Raw genomic sequence first — 23,788 nt, 5'->3', positions numbered from 1 at the left:
CAAAATAGAGGGCATCATGAGGTAGGAAAATTATGTGGATATATTGAAGCAACATCTCAAGACATCGGTCAGGAAGTTAAAGCTTGGTCGCAAATGGGTCTTCCAAATGGACAATGACCCCAAGCATACTTCCAAAGTTGTTGCAAAATGGCTTAAGGACAACAAAGTCAAGGTATTGGAGTGGCCATCACAAAGCCCTGACCTCAATCCTATAGAAAATTGGTGGGCAGAACTGAAAAAGCGTGTGCGAGCAAGGAGGCCTACAAACCTGACTCAGTTACACCAGCTCTGTCAGGATGAATGGGCCAAAATTCACCCAACTTATTGTGGGAAGCTTGTGGAAGGCTACCCGAAATGTTTGACCCAAGTTAAACAATTTAAAGACAATGCTACCAAATACTAATTGAGTGTATGTAAACTTCTGACCCACTGGGAATGTGATGATAGAAATAAAAGCTGAAATAAATAATTCTCTCTGCTATTATTCTGACATTTCACATTCTTAAAATGAAGTGGTGATCCTAACTGACCTAAGACAGGGATTTTTACTAGGATTAAATGTCAGGAATTGTGAAAAACTGATTTTAAATGTATTTGGCTAAGGTGTATGTAAACTTCCGACTTCAACTGTATTTCATGTGCAACATGGTTTTTCATGGAAGGCATGTATAGATGAAACATTTTAATACTGTGTAAGGAGAAACACTTTTGAATACATGTACATGTATTAGATAATAAAGAATAATTAGGTAGGCCAATGCAATGAAGTGATATGGTATCTATAGATAATGAATGAGTGTTGCTTCTCATCACCCTCCCAATCTCTCCAACAAGTGGAGTCCATCCACAAATAATTATCTGATGTATGAGTCTGGCTGTCTGTGGCACAGGAGGAAGACCGGCATGATGATATACAGCATGGTTCCCCAACTGGCATGATTTTATTTGGCGCCAATTTCGACTTATTTCTACTTGCACATCATCATCTGCACATCTATCACTCCAGTGTTAATTTGCTAAATTGTAATTACTTGCTACTATGGCCTATTGTATTGCCTTACCTCCTCACGCCATTTGCACACACTGTATATAGACTTTCTTTTTTTCTATTGTGTTATTGACTGTACGCTTGTTTATTCCATGTGTAACTCTGTTGTTGTTTGTGTCGCACTGCTTTTGCTTTATCTTGGCCAGGTCGCAGTTGTAAATGAGAACTTGTTCTCAACTAGCCTACCTGGTGGAATAAAAATAAATAAAACATAAATTTTTATATAAAACACTAAAAATATTGGAAATCTGTCCAAAGTATTCCCATGTATTATATATATATATATATATATATATATATATATATATATATATATATATAATATTATATATAATATATATATACATGGGGAGAACAAGTATTTGATACACTGCCGATTTTGCAGATTTTCCTACTTACAAGCATGTAGAGGTCTGTAATTTTGATCATAGGTACACTTCACTGTGAGAGACGGAATCTAAACAAAAAATCCCGAAAATCACATTGTATGATTTTTAAGTAATTAATTAGCATTTTATTGCATGACATAAGTATTTGATACATCAGAAAAGCAGAACTTAATATTTGGTACAGAATCCTTGTTTGCAATTACAGAGATCATACGTTTCCTGTAGTTCTTGACCAGGTTTGCACACACTGCAGCAGGGATTTTGGCCCACTCCTCCATACAGACCTTCTCCAGATCCTTCAGGTTTCGGGCTGTCGCTGGGCAATACGGACTTTCAGCTCCCTCCAAAGATTTTCTATTGGGTTCAGGTCTGGAGACTGGCTAGGCACTCTCAGGACCTTGAGATACTTCTTACGGAGCCACTCCTTAGTTGCCCTGGCTGTGTGTTTCGGGTCGTTGTCATGCTGGAAGACCCAGCCACGACCCATCATCAATGCTCTTACTGAGGGAAGGAGGTTGTTGGCTAAGATCTCGCAATACATGGCCCCATCCATCCTCCCCTTAATACGGTGCAGTCGTCCTGTCCCCTTTGCAGAAAAGCATCCCCAAAGAATGATGTTTCCACCTCCATGCTTCACGGTTGGGATGGTGTTCTTGGGGTTGTACTCATCCTTCTTCTTCCTCCAAACACGGCGAGTGTAGTTTAGACCAAAAAGCTCTATTTTTGAATCATCAGACCAAATGACTCTCTCCCATTCCTCCTCTGGATCATCCAGATGGTCATTGGCAAACTTCAGACGGGCCTGGACATGCGCCTGCTTGAGCAGGGGACCTTGTGTGCGCTGCAGGATTTTAATCCATGACGGCGTAGTGTGTTACTAATGGTTTTCTTTGAGACTGTGGTCCCAGCTCTCTTCAGGTCATTGACCAGGTCCTGCCGTGTAGTTCTGGGCTGATCCCTCACCTTCCTCATGATCATTGATGCCCCACGAGGTGAGATCTTGCATGGAGCCCCAGACCGAGGGTGATTGACCATCATCTTGAACTTCTTCTATTTTCTTCTATTTTCTAATAATTGCGCCAACAGTTGTTGCCTTCTCACCAAGCTGCTTGCCTATTGTCCTGTAGCCCATCCCAGCCTTGTGCAGGTCTACAATTTTATCCCTGATGTCCTTACACAGCTCTCTGGTCTTGGCCATTGTGGAGAGGTTGGAGTCTGTGTTGATTAGTGTGTGGACAGGTGTCTTTTATACAGGTAACGAGTTCAAACAGGTGCATTAATACAGGTAATGAGTGGAGAACAGCAGGGCTTCTTAAAGAAAAACTAACAGATCTGTGAGAGCCGGAATTCTTACTGGTTGGTAGGTGATCAAATACTATTGTCATGCAATAAAATGCAAATGAATTACTTAAAAATCATACAATGTGATTTTCTGGATTTTTGTTTTAGATTCCGTCTCTCACAGTTGAAGTGTACCTATGATAAAAATTACAGACACATGCTTGTAAGTAGGAAAACGGCAAAATCGGCAGTGTATCAAATACTTGTTCTCCCCACTGTATATATATATATATATATACACAGTGGGGAAACAAGTATTGGATACTTACAAAGCATGTAGAGGTCTGTAATTTTGATCATAGGTACACTTCAACTGTGAGAGACGGAATCTAAAACAAAAATCCAGAAAATCACGTTGTATGATTTTTAAGTAATTCATTTGCATTTTATTGCATGACATAAGTATTTGATACATCAGAAAAGCAGAACTTAATATTTGGTACAGAAACCTTTGTTTGCAATTACAGAGATCATACGTTTCCTGTAGTTCTTGACCAGGTTTGCACACACTGCAGCAGGGATTATGGCCCAGTCCTCCATACAGACCTTCTCCAGATCCTTCAGGTTTCGGGGCTGTCGCTGGGCAATACGGACTTTCAGCTCCCTCCAAAGATTTTCTATTGGGTTCAGGTCTGGAGACTGGCTAGGCCACTCCAGGACCTTGATATGCTTCTTACGGAGCCACTCCTTAGTTGCCCTGGCTGTGTGTTTCGGGTCGTTGTCATGCTGGAAGACCCAGCCACGACCCATCTCAATGCTCTTACTGAGGAAGGTTGTTGGCCAAGATCTTGCGATACATGGCCCCATCCATCCTCCCCTCAATACGGTGCAGTCGTAATCCATGACGGCGTTGTGTTACTAATGGTTTTCTTTGAGACTGTGGTCCCAGCTCTCTTCAGGTCATTGACCAGGTCCTGCCGTGTAGTTCTGGGCTGATCCCTCACCTTCGTCATGATCATTGATGCCCCACGAGGTGAGATCTTGCATGGAGCCCCAGACCGAGGGTGATTGACCGTCATCTTGAACTTCTTCCATTTTCTTCTATTTTCTAATAATTGCGCCAACAGTTGTTCCCTTCTCACCAAGCTGCTTGCCTATTGTCCTGTAGCCCATCCCAGCCTTGTGCAGGTCTACAATTTTATCCTGATGTCCTTACACAGTCTCTGGTCTTGGCCATTGTGGAGAGGTTGGAGTCTGTTTGATTGAGTGTGTGGACAGGTGTCTTTTATACAGGTAACGAGTTCAAACAGGTAATACAGGTAACAGTGGAGAACAGGAGGGCTTCTTAAAGAAAAACTAACAGGTCTGTGAGAGCCGGAATTCTTACTGGTTGGTAGGTGATCAAATACTTATGTCATTGGCAATAAAATGAAAATGAATTACTTAAAAATCATACAATGTGATTTTCTGGATTTTTGTTTTAGATTCCGTCTCTCACAGTTGAAGTGTTTAAAATTACAGACCTCTACATGCTTTGTAAGTAGGAAAACCTGCAAAATCGGCAGTGTATCAAATACTTGTTGTCCCCACTGTATATCTTATGTACATTTGTATATGATCACATACTGTGTATAAGGTTTGAAATTATTATGTTTTAGTCAAATATTTTATCTGTTTGGGCTTCTTTCGGTCAATTTGCAGTCTACAAATGATTAGTAATTATGTTCCTGCTCCCAGGCCATACGCTCAAGAGAAAATCGGCCCACGGCTGAATCTAGTTGCTATACAGTATGCCTGGTGAACAAGGTTAAGAGACCAATAGGATCCTGCCTTGTTTAGGGATGACGTTCTGACTCAACTAGCATGAGTTGGACTGAAGGGGAACTGGAATGGCGCCCCACAGATGGTCACTTAAAGAAGAATGGTTGAAAAGGGCACATTTGAAAATACGATGTAACAAGTGTGTTGAATATATCTTCAAGAAGCCACAAGTTTGAGTTTAATTTAGGCTAGTGTGGCAGTACAATTTAGTTATTTTTTAGGAATTTCAGGATTGTTGAAATGTTCCTGGTGGATATTATGCCTGAAAGTGCTGACAAAATAGCATACCCAAATACAGAATATATTAATTTCAGGAATGTATTGTGTGGTTTTTGAAAGCATAATTTGGTTCACTGTATTTTCAGCTCACCTTCCAGTGCTGGGGATTGTAGCTGTTGGGTCTGGCTTAGCCCTCATCATTTTTGGAATCTCCAGCTTCCTCATTTACAGGTGAGTTGTTTTGTTCACACAGGCTTGTGCTCTGAAGACGGAGTAGTTGAAATAAACATATTTAATCTTGGAGGGAGGGGTAGACTGAGAGAGAGGGAGCGATAGAGAGTGAGATATTTATTTATAAGGAACACAAAAGGTGCCAGCATGGAATTGACATGACCGTTGCCAGGAGCAACCGCTCAGCAGCTGATGGTGCAGAAGTATGTCAGTTGTCAAGGCAAACTCCGTTACACTACCTGGCCTAAATACAGTGCCTTCAGAAAGTATTCACACTTTTTCCACATTTTGTTGTTACAGCCTGAATTTAAAATGGATTCCATTGAGATTTTTTTTGCCACTTGCCAAAATACCCCATAATGTCAAAGTGGAATTATGTTTTTTAAATTATAATTTTTTTGTTGTAAAAAAATTAAAAGCTGAAATGTCTTGAGTCAATAAGTATTCAACCCCTTTTTTATGGCAAGCCTAAATAAGTTCAGGGGTAAAAATGTTTTTAACAACTTACAATAATTTGCATGGAAGCTGTGTGCAATAATAGTTTTTAACATGATTTTTGAATGACTACCTCATCTCTGTACCCCACACATACAATTTTCTGTAAAGTCCCGCAGTCGAGCAGTGAATTTCATACACAGATTGTACCACAAAGAGCAGGGAGGTTTTCCAATGCCTCACAAAGAAGGTACAAAAATCTGACATTGAATATACCTTTGAGCATTGTGAAGTTATTAATTACACTTTGGCTGGTGTATCAATACACCCAGTCACTACAAAGATACAGGCATCCTTCCTAACTCAGTTGCCGGAGAGGAAGGAAACCGCTCAGGGATTTCCATGAGGCCAATGGTGACTTTAAAACAGTTACACAGTTTAATCATCCAGGCTGTATCACATCCGGCCGTGATTTGGAGTACTATAGGGTGGCGCTCAATTGGCCCAGCGTCGCCATTGTAAATAAGAATTTGGCTGTGATAGGAGAAAACTGAGGATGGATCAACAACATTGTAGTTACTCCACAATACAAACCTAATTGACAGAGTGAAAAGAAGGAAGCCTGTACAGAATAAAAAATATTCCAAAACATGCATCCTGTTCACAATCAAGGCACTAAAGTAATACTGTGAAAAAGGTGACAGTGTTATGTTTGAGGCAAATCCAATACAATACATTGAGTACCACTCAACATATTTTCAAGCATAGTGGTGGCTGCATCATGCTATGGGTATGGACTGGGTAGTTTTCAGGATAAAAAATAAACTGAATGTCGCTAAGCACAGGCAAAATCCTAGAGGAAACACTGTTTCAGTCTGCTTTCCACCAGACACTGGGAGATTAATTTAACTTTCAGCAGGACAATAACCTAAAACACAAGGCCAAATCTACATTGGAGTTGCTTACCAAGAAGACAGTGAATGTTCCCAAGTGGCCGAGTTACAGTTTTGACTTAAATCTGCTTGAAAATCTATAACAAGACCTGAAAATTGTTGTTAAGCAAGGATCAACAAACAGTTGAATGTTGAAAAGAATAATGGGCAATCCAGGTGTGGAAAGCTCTTAGAGGCTTCCCAGAAAGACTCACAGCTGTAATTGCTGCCAAAGGTGCTTCTACAAAGTATTGACTCGGGTGTGAATACTTATGTACAGTTGAAGTCGGAAGTTTACATACACCTTAGCCAAATACATTTAAACTCAGTTTTTCACAGTTCCTGACATTTAATCCTAGTAAAAATGTCCTGTCTTAGTTCAGTTAGGATCACCACTTTATTTTAAGAATGTGAAATGTCAGAATAATAGTAGAGAGAATGATTTATTTCAGCTTTTATTTCTTTCATCACATTCCCAGTGGGTCAGAAGTTTARATACACTCAATTAGTATTTGGTACCATTGCCTTTAAATTGTTTAACTTGGGTCAAACGTTTCGGGTAGCCTTCCACAAGCTTCCTACAATAAGTTGGGGAATTTTGGGCCCATTCCTCCTGACAGAGCTGGTGTAACTGAGTCAGGTTTGTAGGCCTCCTTGCTCGCACACGCTTTTTCAGTTCTGCCCACCAATTTTCTATAGGATTGAGGTCAGGGCTTTGTGATGGCCACTCCAATACCTTGACTTTGTTGTCCTTAAGCCATTTTGCCACAACTTTGGAAGTATGCTTGGGGTCATTGTCCATTTGGAAGACCCATTTGCAACCAAGCTTTAACTTCCTGACTGATGTCTTGAGATGTTGCTTCAATATAGCCACATCATTTTCCTTTCTCATGATGCCATCTATTTTGTGAAGTGCACAAGTCCCTCCTGCAGCAAAGCACCCCCACAACATGATGCTTCCACCCCCGTGCTTCACGGTTGGGATGGTGTTCTTCAGCTTGCCCTTTTCCCTCCAAACGTAACGATGGTCCTTATGGCCAAACAGTTCTATTTTTGTTTCATCAGACCAGAGGACATTTCTTCAAAAAGTACAATCTTTGTCCCCATGTGCAGTTGCAAACCGTAGTCTGGCTTTTTTATGGCGGTTTTGGAGCAGTGGCTTCTTCCTTGCTGAGCGGCCTTTCAGGTTATGTCGATATAGGACTCGTTTTACTGTGGCTATAGATACTTTTGTACCTGTTTCCTCCAGCATCTTCACAAGGTCCATTGCTGTTGTTCTGGGAGTGATTTGCACTTTTCGCACAAATGCACATTCATCTCTAGGAGACAGAAGTTGTCTTCTTCCTGAGCGGTATGACGGCTGCGTGGTCCCATGGTGTTTATACTTGCGTACTATTGTTTGTACAGATGAACGTGGTACCTTGTCATGCACAAAGTAGATGTACTAACCGACTTGCCAAAACTATAGTTTGTTAACAAGAAATTTGTGGAGAGGTTGAAAAACGAGTTTTAACGACTCCAACCTAAGTGTATGTAAAGTTCCGACTTCAACTGAACATGCGTACGTACAGTACCAGTCAAAAGTTTGGACACCTACTCATTCAAAAAAATATATATATTTTTACTATTTTCTAATAATGAAGACATCAAAACTATGGAATCGTGAGATATTTTTCGGTGAGATATTTTTGTATTTCATTTAAAACAACTTAGCAAAAAATTCAAAACTTATTTTCACCTTGTCATTATGGGGTATTGTGTGTAGATGGGTGAGGAAAAACATTTTATTTAATCAATTCGGGCTGTAACACAACAAAATGTGGAATAAGTCCAGGGGTATGTATACTTTCTGAAGGCACTGTAGTTGAACGCCTGCATAGTTACACTCGCATAATAATCATTAACACGTTACTTTGTTATTATTCTTTACACTGAATGTAGACAGATCTTTGGTTGATCCCCACTCGCATTTTATGAACTTTGCTACAAACATGTTTGTGAACTGATATAGAGTTGTAGTGAGTTTTCAGAATAAATTATAGATTTGCATAATTGGCTTTTTAATTGCGGTGGCAAAAAAAAACACCCGTGTGCTTATGCATCTGCTGGGAAAATAATTGGTACTCTGAACCCTGTCTATGTAGAGAAACATGTGAATGTTTGCACGTGCTCTTCATGCAGTTGGAGTTTTGAGCTGTAAATGAAAGCATTACTGTCACCCCAAATATTGATGTTAATATTGTCCGTCACAGGTGGAACCTTGATAATTCATATTAATTATGTTTTAAATATTAAAACATTAATTGGCCTCTCTATTTGTCAGGATGTTAATGACCAAATCTTTATCATTACTTATCACAGTTTCTTTAAAATGTATGCCTTAGGAAATAGAGACTGAAAAGTGAAACAGAAACAAGTGCATATAGACATATTTTTGGGGCATTAGCTTTAAATGAAACTGCATGGTTTGGTCATATATGGGGTTCTCTTATACAAAATGTGAACACACATTTTCTCACAGACGTCACCATTTATTGTGTGATTTTCTTCCATGTGTATCGTGCACCATTCAAAGGAGGGTCAGCTTGGCTTTCTAATGACGTCTGACTAGGGTTTAAATGTGTGTGCAGTGTGAGGGGGAAGTTGAGCAGAACCTACTAGGCTATGTAGTTTAATGGAGAGTTGGTCCAGCAAAGGTATTCACATATGGGATTTATGAAACAATAGAGCTAGTGTGGAGCCCCACACTCTGGTGCTGCGGCTGCCAGAGGCCTGCAAACGAAGGCCTTTAAATAGAAAAATACTTTTTGGGAAGAGATAATTGGTTTAATGGTGTTTCCTGCCCTGAAAGGTTGCGCTGCTCCCCTGCAATGATGTGAAATTTCCATTCTTCCATACGGGCACAGTCCAGAGAGCTTATATACCCACCGGCATGGAACAAATAACGTTACAAAATGGATTGTTTGTTGATTTGTGTATCTGGCTTTTGTTTTTACTAATTGTAGCTGATCAGACACCAACTTATCTTGTAGTTCTTATTGTTTGGTACTACTTATGTCTGTTTTTGAAGTTTCTGAATTTAAACCCTATTAAAAACAGAATTTAAAACAGTTTCCTGTTTAGTCAAGGAGTCACTTGAAAGCCCAGTGCCTTTTTTTAATACTCTGAACTGGCTGGAATGCAGGGCCATGGAGGTTTTCAATGTTAGGACCCAGCAAAAGGTTTTTGGACTGTTTGACTTGAAAATATGCTCTAAAAGAAACAAATAATAGTCTCTTTTGGGGCCAACTCGGGTGGCTCAGTAGAAGCATAAAATCCACCAATATGCAAACGCTGCAATAATCCACTGCCACCATCTGGAAGTGTTTTACACCTTTTAGATTGGCCTGGAATGTGTGGGCTCTGCTCTTTTCAATGTGTCAAACTAATAAGGATTTCCCCCGCAAAATGCTCACTTTCTCAACATTTGAGCTATGCTTGAGGAAAATAGTTTGATTTTAAAAACATGGACTTTTTGCAGCAAATTGGTGAATGCTGAGAAACACCAGGTCCTGAGAGATCTGCACCAGATGTGTTGATTCACTTGGATATTTTTTTCCAAGTCTCGGAGTGACTGCCAGTTATACTGGTGTTTAAAAATAACACCAGAAAAACGTCCTGAAATCAGTGACCTGAAAATTAAAATGTCAATAAATATTTAAGTGGGCTATTTTTGGTCACAGTATTTACTGTTGGCCTGATAACTTGCAGTTACAGTAACTTGCAGTTCGATCAACATCACGGAGGAAGCATTGCAGCATTACATCATTACAGACTTATTATTCACTATACCACAACTTATATTTGATAATTTTTTAGTAGAGCTGTTTACAATTCAAACTATACCCTCTGACAGTGTTAGACTACTGAACCCAAATCATTCAACAACTGCATTTAACAGATAGTATCTGATAAAATATCACTAACAAAAAGATGAATATCTCATTTGAAATGGCAAGTTTCAATTCTGTTGAAAAATCACAAATACATTGCTCATCAGTAATGATTCTGTCATTACTGATGATTCTGTCATTTCTGTTTCACCAATCTGATAACAACCATTCCATGCATACTGCATCTACATGTGAGCGTTCAGTTCTGTGCCTTTGTTGTAAACCCCTTTATTAATGTGTCCTCCTGCTGTTCCTGTTGAAGGAAACTGAAGCTGGAGAAGGAGTTGGCTGGAATGCTGTGGAGGATAAAGTGGGAGGACCTGCAGTTTGAGAGCCCCAACAAATACCCCAAAAAAGCAGGCAGCCGCCTGACCCTCTCACAGGTACGTTTGTCTCTGAAATATCCTGTCAAGACTCAAACCAATGAATGATCTGTAGTATGTTGTATATTAGTCATTCAGAGCAATCTCATATTATGACATGCTGGTTGCCTAAAAGATTTCCTCACAATTTGATTTTAATATTGTTTTTCAATTTATCAGTAGTCATGGCACTGCAGTGCGTCAGAGATTAAGACGTTCTTGTTTCTCTGGCAGATTAGAATTCCAATTTATTGCGTGAAATGAAAGGCTCGTCCTCTCTATAGACCTAAAGTATCACAGAGGATAGATAACTGTCTCTGGGTACTATTATTTATTATTGTTTAGTAGCAAACAAAAGAGCAAACATGTCATTATCGTGTATCTATTGTGTAGTTACATGTCGGTGTCTGTACATACAGTATATGTTTTACACTGAGAGAGAAAAAGAGAAAGACAGAGAAGGAGTGAAAGACAGTCCAAATCATTTGTTAGTTTACACATTCTTGAAAGTCTTCCCAGTGGTTTATTGAAGGTAGCTGGGTTTGCGGTGGCAGACTCATATTAAATGATTGTTAAAATATCCCCAAGTCTGGCTCATACATACATACAATTCATATGTTTTTTTTATATTACAACAGTTGCTGCGAGAAAGAGATTTTGTTTAACAAAGTAATAGCTTGTCAACAAAATTATTGGCACCCCTGTTCTATTTTCATGTAATCTGACCATAGCACCACCTGGAGGTTGATAAACTGTGTTGGCACTTGGATTGGAACCGGTGCTTTGGTCAGGTGACATGAAAATAAAGCTCTTTGGCCACGCACACCAGTGGTGGGTTTGGCGTTGAAAAACAGAAGCATATGCAGAAAAATGTGGTGGTGGATCTTTTTGATGTTTTTTCTTCCACTGGTCCTGGGGCCCTTGTTAACAGTATCATGAACTTTACCAAGTACCAGGACATTTTAGCCAAAACCTGGTTGCCTCTGCCAGGAGGCTGACACTTGGCTGCAAGTGGATCTTCCAGCAAGACAGTAACCCCAAGCACTAATCAAAATCCACAAAGAAATGGTTAATTGGCCATAAAATCAACATTTTGCAATGGCCATCTCAGTCTCCGGACATGAACAACATTGAAACCCTGTAGTTTGAAGAGGGCAGTTCATAAGAGCAGAGTAGACCACATTATATCAAGGATCTGGAAAGATTCTGTATGGAGGAATGGTCTAATATCCCTCCCAATGTGTTCTCCCATTTCATAAAACATTATAGAAAAAGGCTAAGTGTCCTCGCAAGGCTAGGGTGAGAGTATTGAAAACAGGGGTGCTACTAAATTTGACATTTTTATTATTTGTTAAACAAAATCTGTTTCTCTGAGCAATTGTATTAGTATAAAATAACAATTTCTATTTTTTTGCATACAATATAGCTCAGTATTTGTATTATTTTATAGTCTTTTTTTGCTCATCTTTATCAAGGGTGCCAATAATTACACACTTACAGTACACATGCACAGGCATTCATGCACACACTTTCTTCAGTACAAGTTTTCAGTCCAATTCCTGGGATAAAACTGTGGAAAACATGTTGATTTTCAAAACAAATTTATTTTCCAGTATGCCATGTGTTGCCAATATTTGCATTATTTACAAATATGTAGTGCATGCTGACACTTAATATATTCCCTCACTCCCTTTTCATTCACTCTGCACGCTCGTTCTTACACGTACATCTCCCCAGAATTCTGTTTTGCATATGAAAACATGCCAATTCTTCATTTACCTGGCAAATATACACTGAGCCTTTTTCAAAAATGTTTTGAGATATGAATAAAATGTTAAAGCTATGAAAATAACTCAATTGTATTAGTGAACATTGTATAGTTGCATTGTATATTTGTACATTTAATAATAACCAAACTGAACCTAATTGTAGTGTACCTGAACATTTCTCTGACTGTATCTTATCTGAGAAAGGATACTTGTTACTCCTTCCAGAGAGGCTCCAGCTACGGCTCCTTGATAACTGCCCATGGAAAATATCAGCTATTTGCTAAAACAGGCTATTTTAAGGTAAGGCTTTCTGAGTTCTGATGTTTCCAACTCCTGCGCACTCCTTCACACCCACACATGTGCATGCTCACAGAGGAGATGGATAGGAGAGTGGGCGAGCTCCGCAGAGCTCAGCTCAGATGGCTGGTTTTAATGTGAGACAGAATGTGGTTCACATCCCACCTCGCAGTCTGGACACCGCTAGCAACTTGTTGTTGTTGTTAATGTCTCTGTTTAACGAGTCTATTGAGAGGGTGGAGGAATATAATATAAATGTCAGGCCTTGAATGTTGATACGTGGTTGTTGGCTACATGTAAAAATGTTGTTTGTTCTTCTATTCAACCATATAGGATTATATCCTTATGATAAAGTATCCAAAGTTTGTGTATTTTCCTCACTTTTTCTAGTTAGAATTCACACCTTGGATTTGATGGTACTTTCTCTGTAGATTGACTTGATATCTTTACATATCAAGGTGACAGATATAACTCTCCATCTCAGTAGCATAGAACAGATGTTAAATATACCTGGCATATATACCATACACTATTATATCTACACTATAGTCCACCTATTGTCCCGTGTGTTTTCCCCTTTACCTTTCAAGAATTCTGTGAATAATATGTGTAGATATGTTCCCATTTATATTTGTCCTTTTCATTCTTCCCAATGAATGGATGCCTGTCTGTCACACAGATCCCATAGATGGTCACATTTAGGTCTCTCCTATTGAATTGTCACAGTCATAGAAAAATAATACTATAGGCCAGGGTTTCCCAAACTCGGTCCTGGGGCCTCGCAGGGGTGCCATTTTGTTTTTGCCCTAGCACTACACAGCTGATTCAAATAATCAAAGTTTGATGATGAGTTGGTTCTTTGCATCAGCTGTGTAGTGCTAGGGCAAAAACCAAAACGTGCACCCAGGGGGGTGACCCAGGACTGAGTTTGGGAAACCCTGCTAAAGAACATATCTCTATAGTCACAGTACACTACACAGTAGTCTGTTGCTCAACCTGCAGTATAAGGTTTTTAATCTTCATCTCTTTATCTCTTTGACACAGGGCAACCTGGTGGCCATCAAACATGTGAACAAGAAGAGGATCGAGCTGACCAGACAAGTGCTGTTCGAGCTCAAACATGTAAGTCCAGACCAGTACCCAATGTTTTACTGTGTATGTCTGCTGTTATTACTTAAAGTTATTGTCATAAAGTCTGGTGGGTTGTTTAACTCCTTACTGCCTCACTGCAGAGGGGTATCCATTCCTGAAGCGTTTGTTAAGATTAGTCCAGCGAGTGGTCTTTTCCCTCTTATACGTCATTGATGATTTAGTGTTATTGGCTGCTATAGAGACCACTCACCTGATTTCCCCAGGTTTAAACCAGTCACCAATGAAAGGACTTGGGTCTAAACTAGTAAACAGTCTGATCCTCCTGGACTAGAGTTGAATGTTCCTTTACTAGGGCCCTGCCTCATGTTGTTTTAGGCAAGCATGCCTCTGTTTATGACCCCTCTGCAGCAGCAGTATTAGAATGAGGCTCTCCCACTGAGGTGGTAAAACGAGTGTGGGCATTGGGGGGTGTGTACTGAATCATTACCAGGTTGTTCAAAGGAGTGCCTCTTTCACGCCGCTACAGGAGATGTCTTATTACTGAACCTGTGCTGCTGCTGTTAAAGATTCAGATCCTCAAACGTCCTCCAACATCAGCTGCAACAGCTGTGGATGAAGAAAATTGTCTCCATTTTGGGAATTACATTTTATGAGACAGTGACAGAGAAATGTGAGAGAAAAAGAAAAAAAAGAATACATCCGACTTGAAACACGATGTGGGAAAGACAAAACATTGCTGAAACCTATTAGTTTGAAGCTAATGAAAAGCCAGACGTTAGTCAGTGCTATTATCGGATCTCTGGGTCTGTATCAATTGAGTTATCATCTGTGCCATGGATAAGGCTCTGTGCAGCCTAGCCCCCACCCCCCTCGCTCTCTCGCTCTGAACTGTGGCCCAGTGGATGTGAAGGCCCTGGATGCCTCTACTCAGCGATGGCGGGTGGGCGGCGCACTCAAGAGAGACACCAGTCTGAGTTGGCTGCTCATCAGACGCCCCAGGGGCCTGATCGGCTGTCAGTTCACCGCTCATGAAAGAGCCAACCAGATGAGGGAGAGAGGGGCCTGCCAATGGAAACTTAACCGTTTGTCTTCGAGTCTCTCCTCCCCCTCTTCTCTCCTATCCTCCCTTAGCTAGTGTTCCGCAGGGGAAATTATATAGGCCAAAGGGTATGCTAACTTCTCCTGAGCTGTGAAACAGGAGCAACTGACTCCCTGGTTTTGGTGTTTTAGCAGCTGTCACTCACCTCTGTTAGTGAATCGGCCCCAAACCAAAACACTGTACAGGTTATTCTCACTGTTTTTGGAAGGTTCACGCTGCTCAGAGATATTATGTACATCCTCCCTGCCAGGGCATGGATATATTGAAACAGAGAGGATGTGTGGACTGGATTCAATTTCGCTCTGTTGTTTATACATACACATCATATGGAAATTTTAAATACAGAGCACGCAACGCTTTCCGATGTGACAAGCCCAAACATCATTTATAGGATTTTGTTTTGTATGTTTTTATTTGACATGATTCATTTTTGGATGAGATCCCAGGTTGTAAAAAGAGGACATGGAATTAATGATAATTTTCCATGTAGTGCCTTTTACACGTTTGACTGCTATGCACTCAAATTATAGCCAGTACCTCCTTTCAACACCTCTGCATTTTTTCACATGCTGTAAGTTCCCACAACACTGCCTCATTCATAACCTCCCGGCCCAATTTATTCACATGCACGTGTCAACTGGATGGCCAATGAGGGAATGCTATACTCAACGTGTAGAAAAGACACTGTACCAAAACCTGCACGCTGTAAATTGACTATTCTGATGAGGTGCTTTTTTTGGTTGCTTTTCTAGAAAGGAAAATCCATATCTATTGCCATATAATCTTGAGAGAGAGAATGCTATACTGATTTGAATGTCAATGTGTTTGTTTACAGATGAGAGATGTGCAGTTCAATCATTTAACCAGATTCATTGGTGCCTGCATTGACCCTCCCAACATCTGCATCGTGACTGAATATTGTCCCAGAGGTAGTCTTCAGGTAAGACCTCACAATCATTCCGTTTAATGGAATTTCAATTGTGTTGGCATGTTTTGCCAAGTATAGTCACTTGGACCGACTATAATATTGAAATGACCATTCGGTGTGGTCTTGCTAATTTTATTATTCATTCATATTCTTTCTGTATAAATGTATGGTTTAAGATGCCTTGAGAGATATTTGGAAATGAACTCTTGGCTTTCAAGTTTAGTTTGAAATGCCAGCCTGATGCACTGCCAAAATTGAAGAATGTGAAGCTATGGGAAACTTTTAATAATGGAGCTTATCTTTATTTAACTAGGCAAGTCAGTTAAGAACACATTCTTATTTACAATGACAGCCTAGCAACAGTGGGTTAACTGCTTTGTTCAGGGTCAGAACGACAGACTTTTACCTTGTCAGCTCGGGTATTCGATCTAGCAACGTTTCAGTTACTGGCCCAACGCTCTAACCACTAGGCTACCCGCCGCCCTTATCATGTGAAGACACTTCAAACTGACTGTTACTGTAAAACTGTGTTGCTGTTTAAAAGATGGATACGTTATGTGAAACAGGGAGATGTCAGATGAATTAGAGCGATGTCATGATTAGAGATGTCAGCTGAAAATTGTAATTCTACTTTCAGGACATTTTGGAGAATGAGAGCATCAATCTGGACTGGATGTTCCGCTATTCACTCATCAACGACATAGTCAAGGTATGTGTCATGTTAGACAGCAGCCAACAATACATGTACTATGATTGTAACTGCAGTTGGGTTGTTTTGAGGTCAGATGTGTACCTTATTAGGGCGACGCACAATTGGCCCAGCGTCGTCCGGGTTAGGGGAGGGTTTGGCCGGGGTAGGCTATCACTGTAAATAAGAATTTGTTCTTAACTGACTTGCCTAATTAAATGAAGTTTAAATAAAAAAATGTCATGAAATATTAGAGAGAGTAGGTATTGATGTAGCACATGTGGATGTGTGAAACTTACTTCTCAGTGTGAAGTGTCCCCACTTACACCAGCGAATAGCAAGCTTTTTGCGTGGCGCCGACTGGTAACGCGTTTCAGGAGGGCGGTCACGTGTGCTAGCAAGACAGAGGTCCTGGGTTCGAGCCTCGTCATGAGCTGAATCAGGAGGTGTTGCTCGCTAATCAAGCAGCGTGATGCACTTTACATTGTTATCACACTTAGTATGACCGAAAACTTCACTCTGGTCTCATAGACTAGACGTAACATAGTAAATGTAAATCCGGGACACTCAAATTAGTATGATATGTTATGTTATGTTTGGTGTGGTGTGGTTACATAAGTCAGACGGTTACTTAAGACAAAAACCAGCCGTGGCTTGGCGTATAACACGAACGTCTAGCCACCTTAACATTTTAGGTAATTAGTAACTTTGCAACTATTTAATACTTTCTAGCTACTTTAACATGTTAGCTAACCCTTCCCCTAACCTTAATACTGCAGTGGGCTAAAACAGGGTCACACAGAATGTTTCTTGGTAGTCTTAAACAAATCTACTTTGAAACAAAAGTATACACCTCACACACTTGGTTATGGGCTTAAAAAGAAGAAGACGCCTGTACCATGTCAGATATAGAGTTGAAATGTATTACATTTAGAATTTTCATCCCAATATTACACTTTATATACAGGACCAGTCAAATGTTTGGACACCTACTGATTCAAGGGTTTTTCTTTATTTTTACTATTTTCTACATTGAAGAAGTATAGTGAATACATCAAAACTGTTAAATAACACATATGGAATCATGCAGTAACCACAAGTGTTAAACAACTCAAAATATAGTTTATATTTGAGTTTCTTGATGACAACTTTGCACACTCTTGGCATTCTCTCAACCAACTTCATGAGGTAGTCACCTGGAATGCATTTCAATTAACAGGTCTGCCTTGTTAAAAGTACATTTGTGGAATTTCTTTCCTTAATGCGTTTGAGCTAATCAGTTGTGTTGTGACAAGGTAGGGGTGGTATACAAAAGATAGCCCAATTTGGTAAAAGACCAAGTCCATGTTATGGCAAGAACAGCTAAAATAAGCACAGAGAAACGACAGTTCATCATTACTTTAAGACATGAAGGTTTGTCAATCCGGAAAATTTCAAGAACTTTGAAAGTTTCTTTAAGTGCAGTCGTAAAAACCATCATGCGCTATGATGAAACTGGCTCCCATAAGGACCGCCACAGGAAAGGAAGACCTGAGTCACCTCTGCTGCAGAGGATAAGTTCATTAGAATTACCAGCCTCAGAAATTGCAGCCCAAATAAATGCTTCATAGAGTTCAAGTAACAGACACATCTCAACATCAACTGTTCAGAGGAGACTGCGTGAATCAGGCCTTCATGGTTGAATTGCTGCAAAGAAACCACTACTAAACGACACCAATAAGAAGAAGAGACTTGCTTGGGCCAAAAAACACGAGCAATGGACATTAGACAGGTGGAAATCTGTCTTTTTGGTATGATGAGTCCAAATTTTGGATTTTTGGTTCCAACCGCTGTGTCTTTGTGAGACGCAGAGTAGGTGGACAGATGATCTTTGCATGTGTTGTGCCCACCATGAAGCATGGAGGAGGAGGTATGCTGGTGACAATGTCAGTGATTTATTTAGAATTCAAGGCACATTTTACCAGCATGATACGCCATCCCATCTGATTTGCGTTTAGTGGGACTATCATTTGTTTTTCAACAGAACAATGACCCAACAAAACCTCCAGGCAGTGTAAGGGCTATTTGATCTAGAAGGAGAGTGATGTAGTGCTGCATCAGATGACCTGGCCTTCACAATCACTTGACCTCAACCCAATTGAGATGGTTTGGGATGAGTTGGACCGCAGAGTGAAGAAAAAGCAGCCAACAAGAGCTCCGCGTATGTGGGAACTCCTTCAAGACTGTTGGAAAAGCATTCCTCATGAAGCTGGTTGAGAGAATGCCGGGTGTGCAAAGCTGTCATCAAGGCAAAGGGTGGCTACTTTGAAAAATCGAAAATATATTTAGATTTGTTTTTAACATTTTTTTTTTTTTACTACATGATTCCATATGTGTTATTTTATAGTTTTGATGTCTTCACTATTATTCTACAATGTAGAAAAGTGTAAAAAATAAAGAAAAACCCTTGAATGAGTAGGTGTATCCATACTTTTGACTGGTACTGTACGTCACAGAAGACTGAAATATAATAAACTCGTTCTACAAAGAAACACCGGAGTTTTGGCGGCTTTTCAAAATTATGTTGAGTAATTATGGAATTCTTAACATTTAACATTCCACCCATGAGGCCACTAGCTCGTTTGACTGCAGGAAAGGACTACCCCTTTAACCCAACTCTTAACCCTAACTCCTTACCCCTAGCCTTGCTAACGTCACCCACCTAGCTAGCGTTAGCCACATAGCTAGCGTTAGCCACCTACCTAATATAAGCCACAAAAAATTGGAATTCGTAACATATTATACGTATTGTAAATGTAACATATTGTACGAATTGCAATTTGTAACATATCATACGACTTGTAATTCATAACATCATATGTAATGTAACATTTCATGCTAAATGTAGGGAAACAGATTTACATTTACTATGTTACATCTACCACTGAGTCCAGGTTGAAAACTTGGAAAGCAACATAATGACAATCTCACTACAAAATTCCTTCCGCTTAATCAAATGTAATCATCCATGTATTTTCAATTATTATTTTTAGCCTGCTCTAACAAAAGGGCTTTTTTATGTGGATCATGGAGGAAATTAACCAAATTGCTGTTAAAATAACAGTACGTCAAGCTATCAAGAACAGGGACTTTCTAACAAGCAAAAGGCACTACATTCTGACATACGCTCCTACAAATATTAGACGTATACATGACAGTGCACTATCTTTTTGTGTCCCCGTAGGAATTAGATTTCCCATGTGAAATGTACTACTTGAAACACTTGGCTCCGTGCAGAATTGTCATCACATTTCCATTTCGATCAAACTCAAAACACATTATTTCCACACGATCAGATGTGTATGTTTTCATGTATGCTATACTGTAGGATATTTTGTTTTTGAACGGTCAATTTAATGCTTGCTCCGTCAGGGAATGAACTATCTGCACAACAGCTACATCGGCTCCCATGGAAATCTGAAGTCATCTAATTGTGTGGTGGACAGTCGATTTGTGTTGAAAATTACGGATTACGGCCTGGCCAGTTTCCGTTCATCATGTGAAAATGACGACTCGCACGCACTCTATGCAAGTAGGTCAACATTGTCAGCAGAGGTGATCACTTTGCCTCTTCACCAATGGAAGAAAACAAAATGGAGGATTGGATCAAGGAGAAGATGCTCAGTGGTTAATGTGAGTTTGTTGTGTTTCTAGAGAAGCTGTGGACAGCCCCTGAGTTGTTGATATACGACAGACACCCTCCACAGGGCACCCAGAAAGGAGACGTGTACAGCTTTGGCATCATACTCCAGGAGATAGCCCTGAGGAATGGACCCTTCTATGTGGACGGCATGGATCTGAGCCCTAAAGGTAAAACGAATTATGCTAATAAATGCAGGTTGGCATTTATTGAAATTACTCATATACTGGAGGCAGCTCCGCAGAGTGGTCACAAACTGGCACGGCCACAAAGTCATAAAATCTGATTTTAAACCTAACCTTAACCACTCTGCTAACCCTAATGCCTAACCCTTACCATGAATTAAGACCAAAAAGTTTAACTTTTTCGCCCCATTTCCTCCTTCATGCACATTCCCTAATGCATTAAGAAAATCATCTTCAGGGTTGGACCACTCCAGTCCTTGGCTCAAAGGCTGCAGTACTGCTGGTTTCAGTTCTCCCTAGGACTTTATGGATCGATCAATTTCACAGAGACTGCAGTGCGCGCACACACACTAACACTCCCCTATCTTGACTACTGCAGAGATAGTGCAGAAGGTGCGTAACGGCCAGAAGCCTTACTTCCGGCCCACCACAGACAACAGCTGCCACTGTGAGGAGCTGACCATCCTGATGGACAGCTGCTGGGCCGAGGACCCCGTAGAGCGGCCAGACTTCAGCCACATCAAGATCTACATCACCAAACTCAACAAGTGAGCACTGAGCACCACCATGCCCCAAAATGGCTGCCTAGCTCCTCCATGTAGATCATATTTTCTTTGGATTTATTTTTATCAAGATGTTTGAAAAGGAGAATGGAGGAAATAATTGAAAGAAGTTGATATTATCAAGAGATGCTAGAAAAGGGATTAGCATTAATACAAATAAGATGAAAGAAAGTGGTGCTGCTTATCACACACAAATAATTTCAGATCAGAGCGATAGGAAGTTTTCACCCTCCACAAGTGTGGAGTTTATATTTATCTTGTTGTTCTTCATGGCCTACCCTATGCATTATTCAGATGCATATTTTGGTTTCTGTGTGGGTGCGTGTTCCCTTGAGCTGGGCAGACCTGTCACAGAAGGAGAAATATGTGATCTACCTGCTGATCAAAATTCAGAAAACCTTGAAGATGTGGAGTGACCTCTGCAACCAAGAAAACCAAGTGCTTTATGAGCTGTGGGAGGAAATCAGACCCTGGTGTTTGTTTTGTCACCGGATCAAGCTTTCAGGGCCATACTCCTTTTCCCTACAACACCCCCACTATCAGATGTGTCCCCTTGCTGCAGAACTGTTTTCATGTCATTCAACGCTTCTGTATTTCTTACAAGTACAAAGGCTGTTTTTGTTTTGGCAAGGTAGACGTACTCCGTTTGAATTCTGACAGTTGTGACAGGGAGATCACAACACAGGTTGTGGTTCATTATATTGACTGTCGGCTTGGCCGTGTGGCTCAAAGCAGGGCTCTGGATCTGTCTGTCTGTCACGTTAACATATAGCCACTGGCACCGCTAGCCTCAGTGATACTTCTGGCCAATTCCACTGGCCTGAGGTAAGAGAGACATGATTGATACCTCTCAGAAGCACTTCATTTCATTACGTAAATATATTTTATTGACGTAGTGGTTGATGGCGTGTTATTTTTTTCTGGCTGAAGGACACAAGAACAAACAGGGTCTTTAATAATCAGTGTCGTAAACGATCTGATGTAGCCCACATAAGGGGCTCTCACTTTGTGTATTACAAATGGCTGAATTGACTTCTCTGTAAGTGACCTTGATTACTATGATTATCATTCGGCTGGGTAAAGAATGTGAAATCGCTCTTCTCCTATGGATCCTCAGTCCTCAGTGACAATCCTTATGATTCAGGGCTGGGGCCAGGTTATAGTGTACTTTAAGAGAGTAAGCTGTGTATCCTTCACATGATTACCCCTGATGCACTGCTATTTACCACCGTCTGTATTTGTCTTGATTTATCGTTGTGTTCTTCTACATGTGGGTGTATGATCTATGACCCATTAGAGATGTGGGAAAGATTCCAAACACTGAGTGTACAGTACTGTACAGCTACAGTATAGCCCTGAATGACTCAACCACTGTGCTGTATAGACAAAGGGTCTGAAAAGTACAACCATGAAGTCACTTTTAAAATACTCATTGAATAGACCATATTAGGTGATGTTAACGGAATGGAAAGATTTTTCATTTAGAATATCAACAAATGAATGGGTATGTCATCTTTCTGTCTGTTTGTGTCACAGGGAGGGCAGTACCAGCATTCTGAACAACCTGCTGTCCAGGATGGAGCAGTACGCCAACAACCTGGAGAACCTGGTAGAGGAACGAACGCAAGCCTACCTGGAGGAGAAGAGAAAAGCCGAAAATCTACTTTACCAGATCTTGCCACAGTCAGAACAATTATTATTTGGATTCTCCTCGTTCTCCTCGCACTATTATGTTTATACGTCTGAACTTCTGATTATCAAACAGAGAAAATTTGACTATTTTCTGTGTTGTGCCGTTCCACCTATTCATTGTTTAAATGCCACGGCGTGGAAGAATGCTTTCTCTTCTATCTCACACTTTTAAAAAATATACACATTTACAGTTATGTAAGCAGAGAGGAGATGAAAGAGCAAGGCAAGATGGGAGCTGACAAGCAAACTTCTCATTAACCAGAACTAGGAGGAGAAATGTGATAGGGGGGTTAAGCACCTCTGATAACACGAAAGCAGCAAATGACAAGCCATGTCCTCAGTCTATTTAAGCTGTCTGTCTCAGTGGTGTAGTCACACTCATTTACCATCCCATTGTCTGCCCAAATGTCTCCCCCCAACTTTAAGCCCTTTTGACAGCCAGAAAAGGGCCTGAGAAAACGGAGCGATACCTTCTCTCACTGCAGAATTCAGCCTATTTGACCAGAGTCCTGGGTTAACCTAGCTACTAGTGCTACGCTGTGCCTCTGGCTCTTTAATGTAATTACTGTGATTTAAAATATTAATGAAAAGGAAGTGATACTGTTAGGATCTGCTTATACTATAACTTTCCTTATTCATTGTGGACCGTAGCTGCCAAGCTTACTGTCACTGTTGATTCATAGGTCTGTATTAGCATTTTGCTCTGCATTAGCATTTCGCTCTGCATTGTTTTACTAAATTTGTGTTCTCTTATCCACAGCTCAGTAGCAGAGCAGCTAAAGCGAGGGGAGACAGTCCAAGCGGAGGCATTTGACAGTGTGACAATCTACTTCAGTGACATTGTGGGCTTCACATCAATGTCAGCTGAGAGTACACCACTGCAGGTAAACAACTGTCAGTAGAGATATCCACTACTAACCAACATCACCTTACACAATGGCATTCAAACTTTCTTATCGGGAGCCTCATTTTTTTTTTTTTTTTTTTTGCTATAATTTCTTGGGACCCCACCCCAAATCAAAAGACTCAAAAATAAAATCGGTAGATAAAAAAAATTACATCAAAAAATGACCTTTAATTCATTGCATTTTCTTCTCTCTTATCCAAATTAAGAGAACCAATAAATACATTTACTTATTTGTCTAT

At 40.3% G+C, this 23,788-nt stretch overlaps 1 protein-coding gene across 2 annotated transcripts in view; it reads left to right on the top strand.

Annotated features, from left to right (window-relative positions):
- npr2 (natriuretic peptide receptor 2) overlaps positions 1-23,788 on the top strand; it is a 55,629-nt gene that overhangs the window by 13,964 nt on the left and 17,877 nt on the right. Inside the window, exons 7-17 of one of the 2 annotated variants that reach the window (XM_023987628.2) lie at positions 4,905-4,989; positions 10,551-10,671; positions 12,645-12,719; positions 13,761-13,838; positions 15,743-15,847; positions 16,473-16,544; positions 19,935-20,094; positions 20,217-20,372; positions 20,767-20,935; positions 22,487-22,633; positions 23,403-23,526. In XM_023987628.2, coding sequence (XP_023843396.1) covers positions 4,905-4,989; positions 10,551-10,671; positions 12,645-12,719; positions 13,761-13,838; positions 15,743-15,847; positions 16,473-16,544; positions 19,935-20,094; positions 20,217-20,372; positions 20,767-20,935; positions 22,487-22,633; positions 23,403-23,526 — 1,292 coding nt within the window. Of the gene's footprint in view, positions 1-4,904; positions 4,990-10,550; positions 10,672-12,623; positions 12,720-13,760; positions 13,839-15,742; positions 15,848-16,472; positions 16,545-19,934; positions 20,095-20,216; positions 20,373-20,766; positions 20,936-22,486; positions 22,634-23,402; positions 23,527-23,788 lie in introns of both variants that reach the window. The other variant, XM_070443588.1, reaches the window with a different exon arrangement.

The sequence above is a fragment of the Salvelinus sp. IW2-2015 genome, linkage group LG5, assembly GCF_002910315.2.
Source record: "Salvelinus sp. IW2-2015 linkage group LG5, ASM291031v2, whole genome shotgun sequence".
NCBI lineage: Eukaryota > Metazoa > Chordata > Actinopteri > Salmoniformes > Salmonidae > Salvelinus > Salvelinus sp. IW2-2015.
Note: the sequence above shows the minus strand (reverse complement) of the source record. Positions and strands in the feature narration are given on the sequence as shown.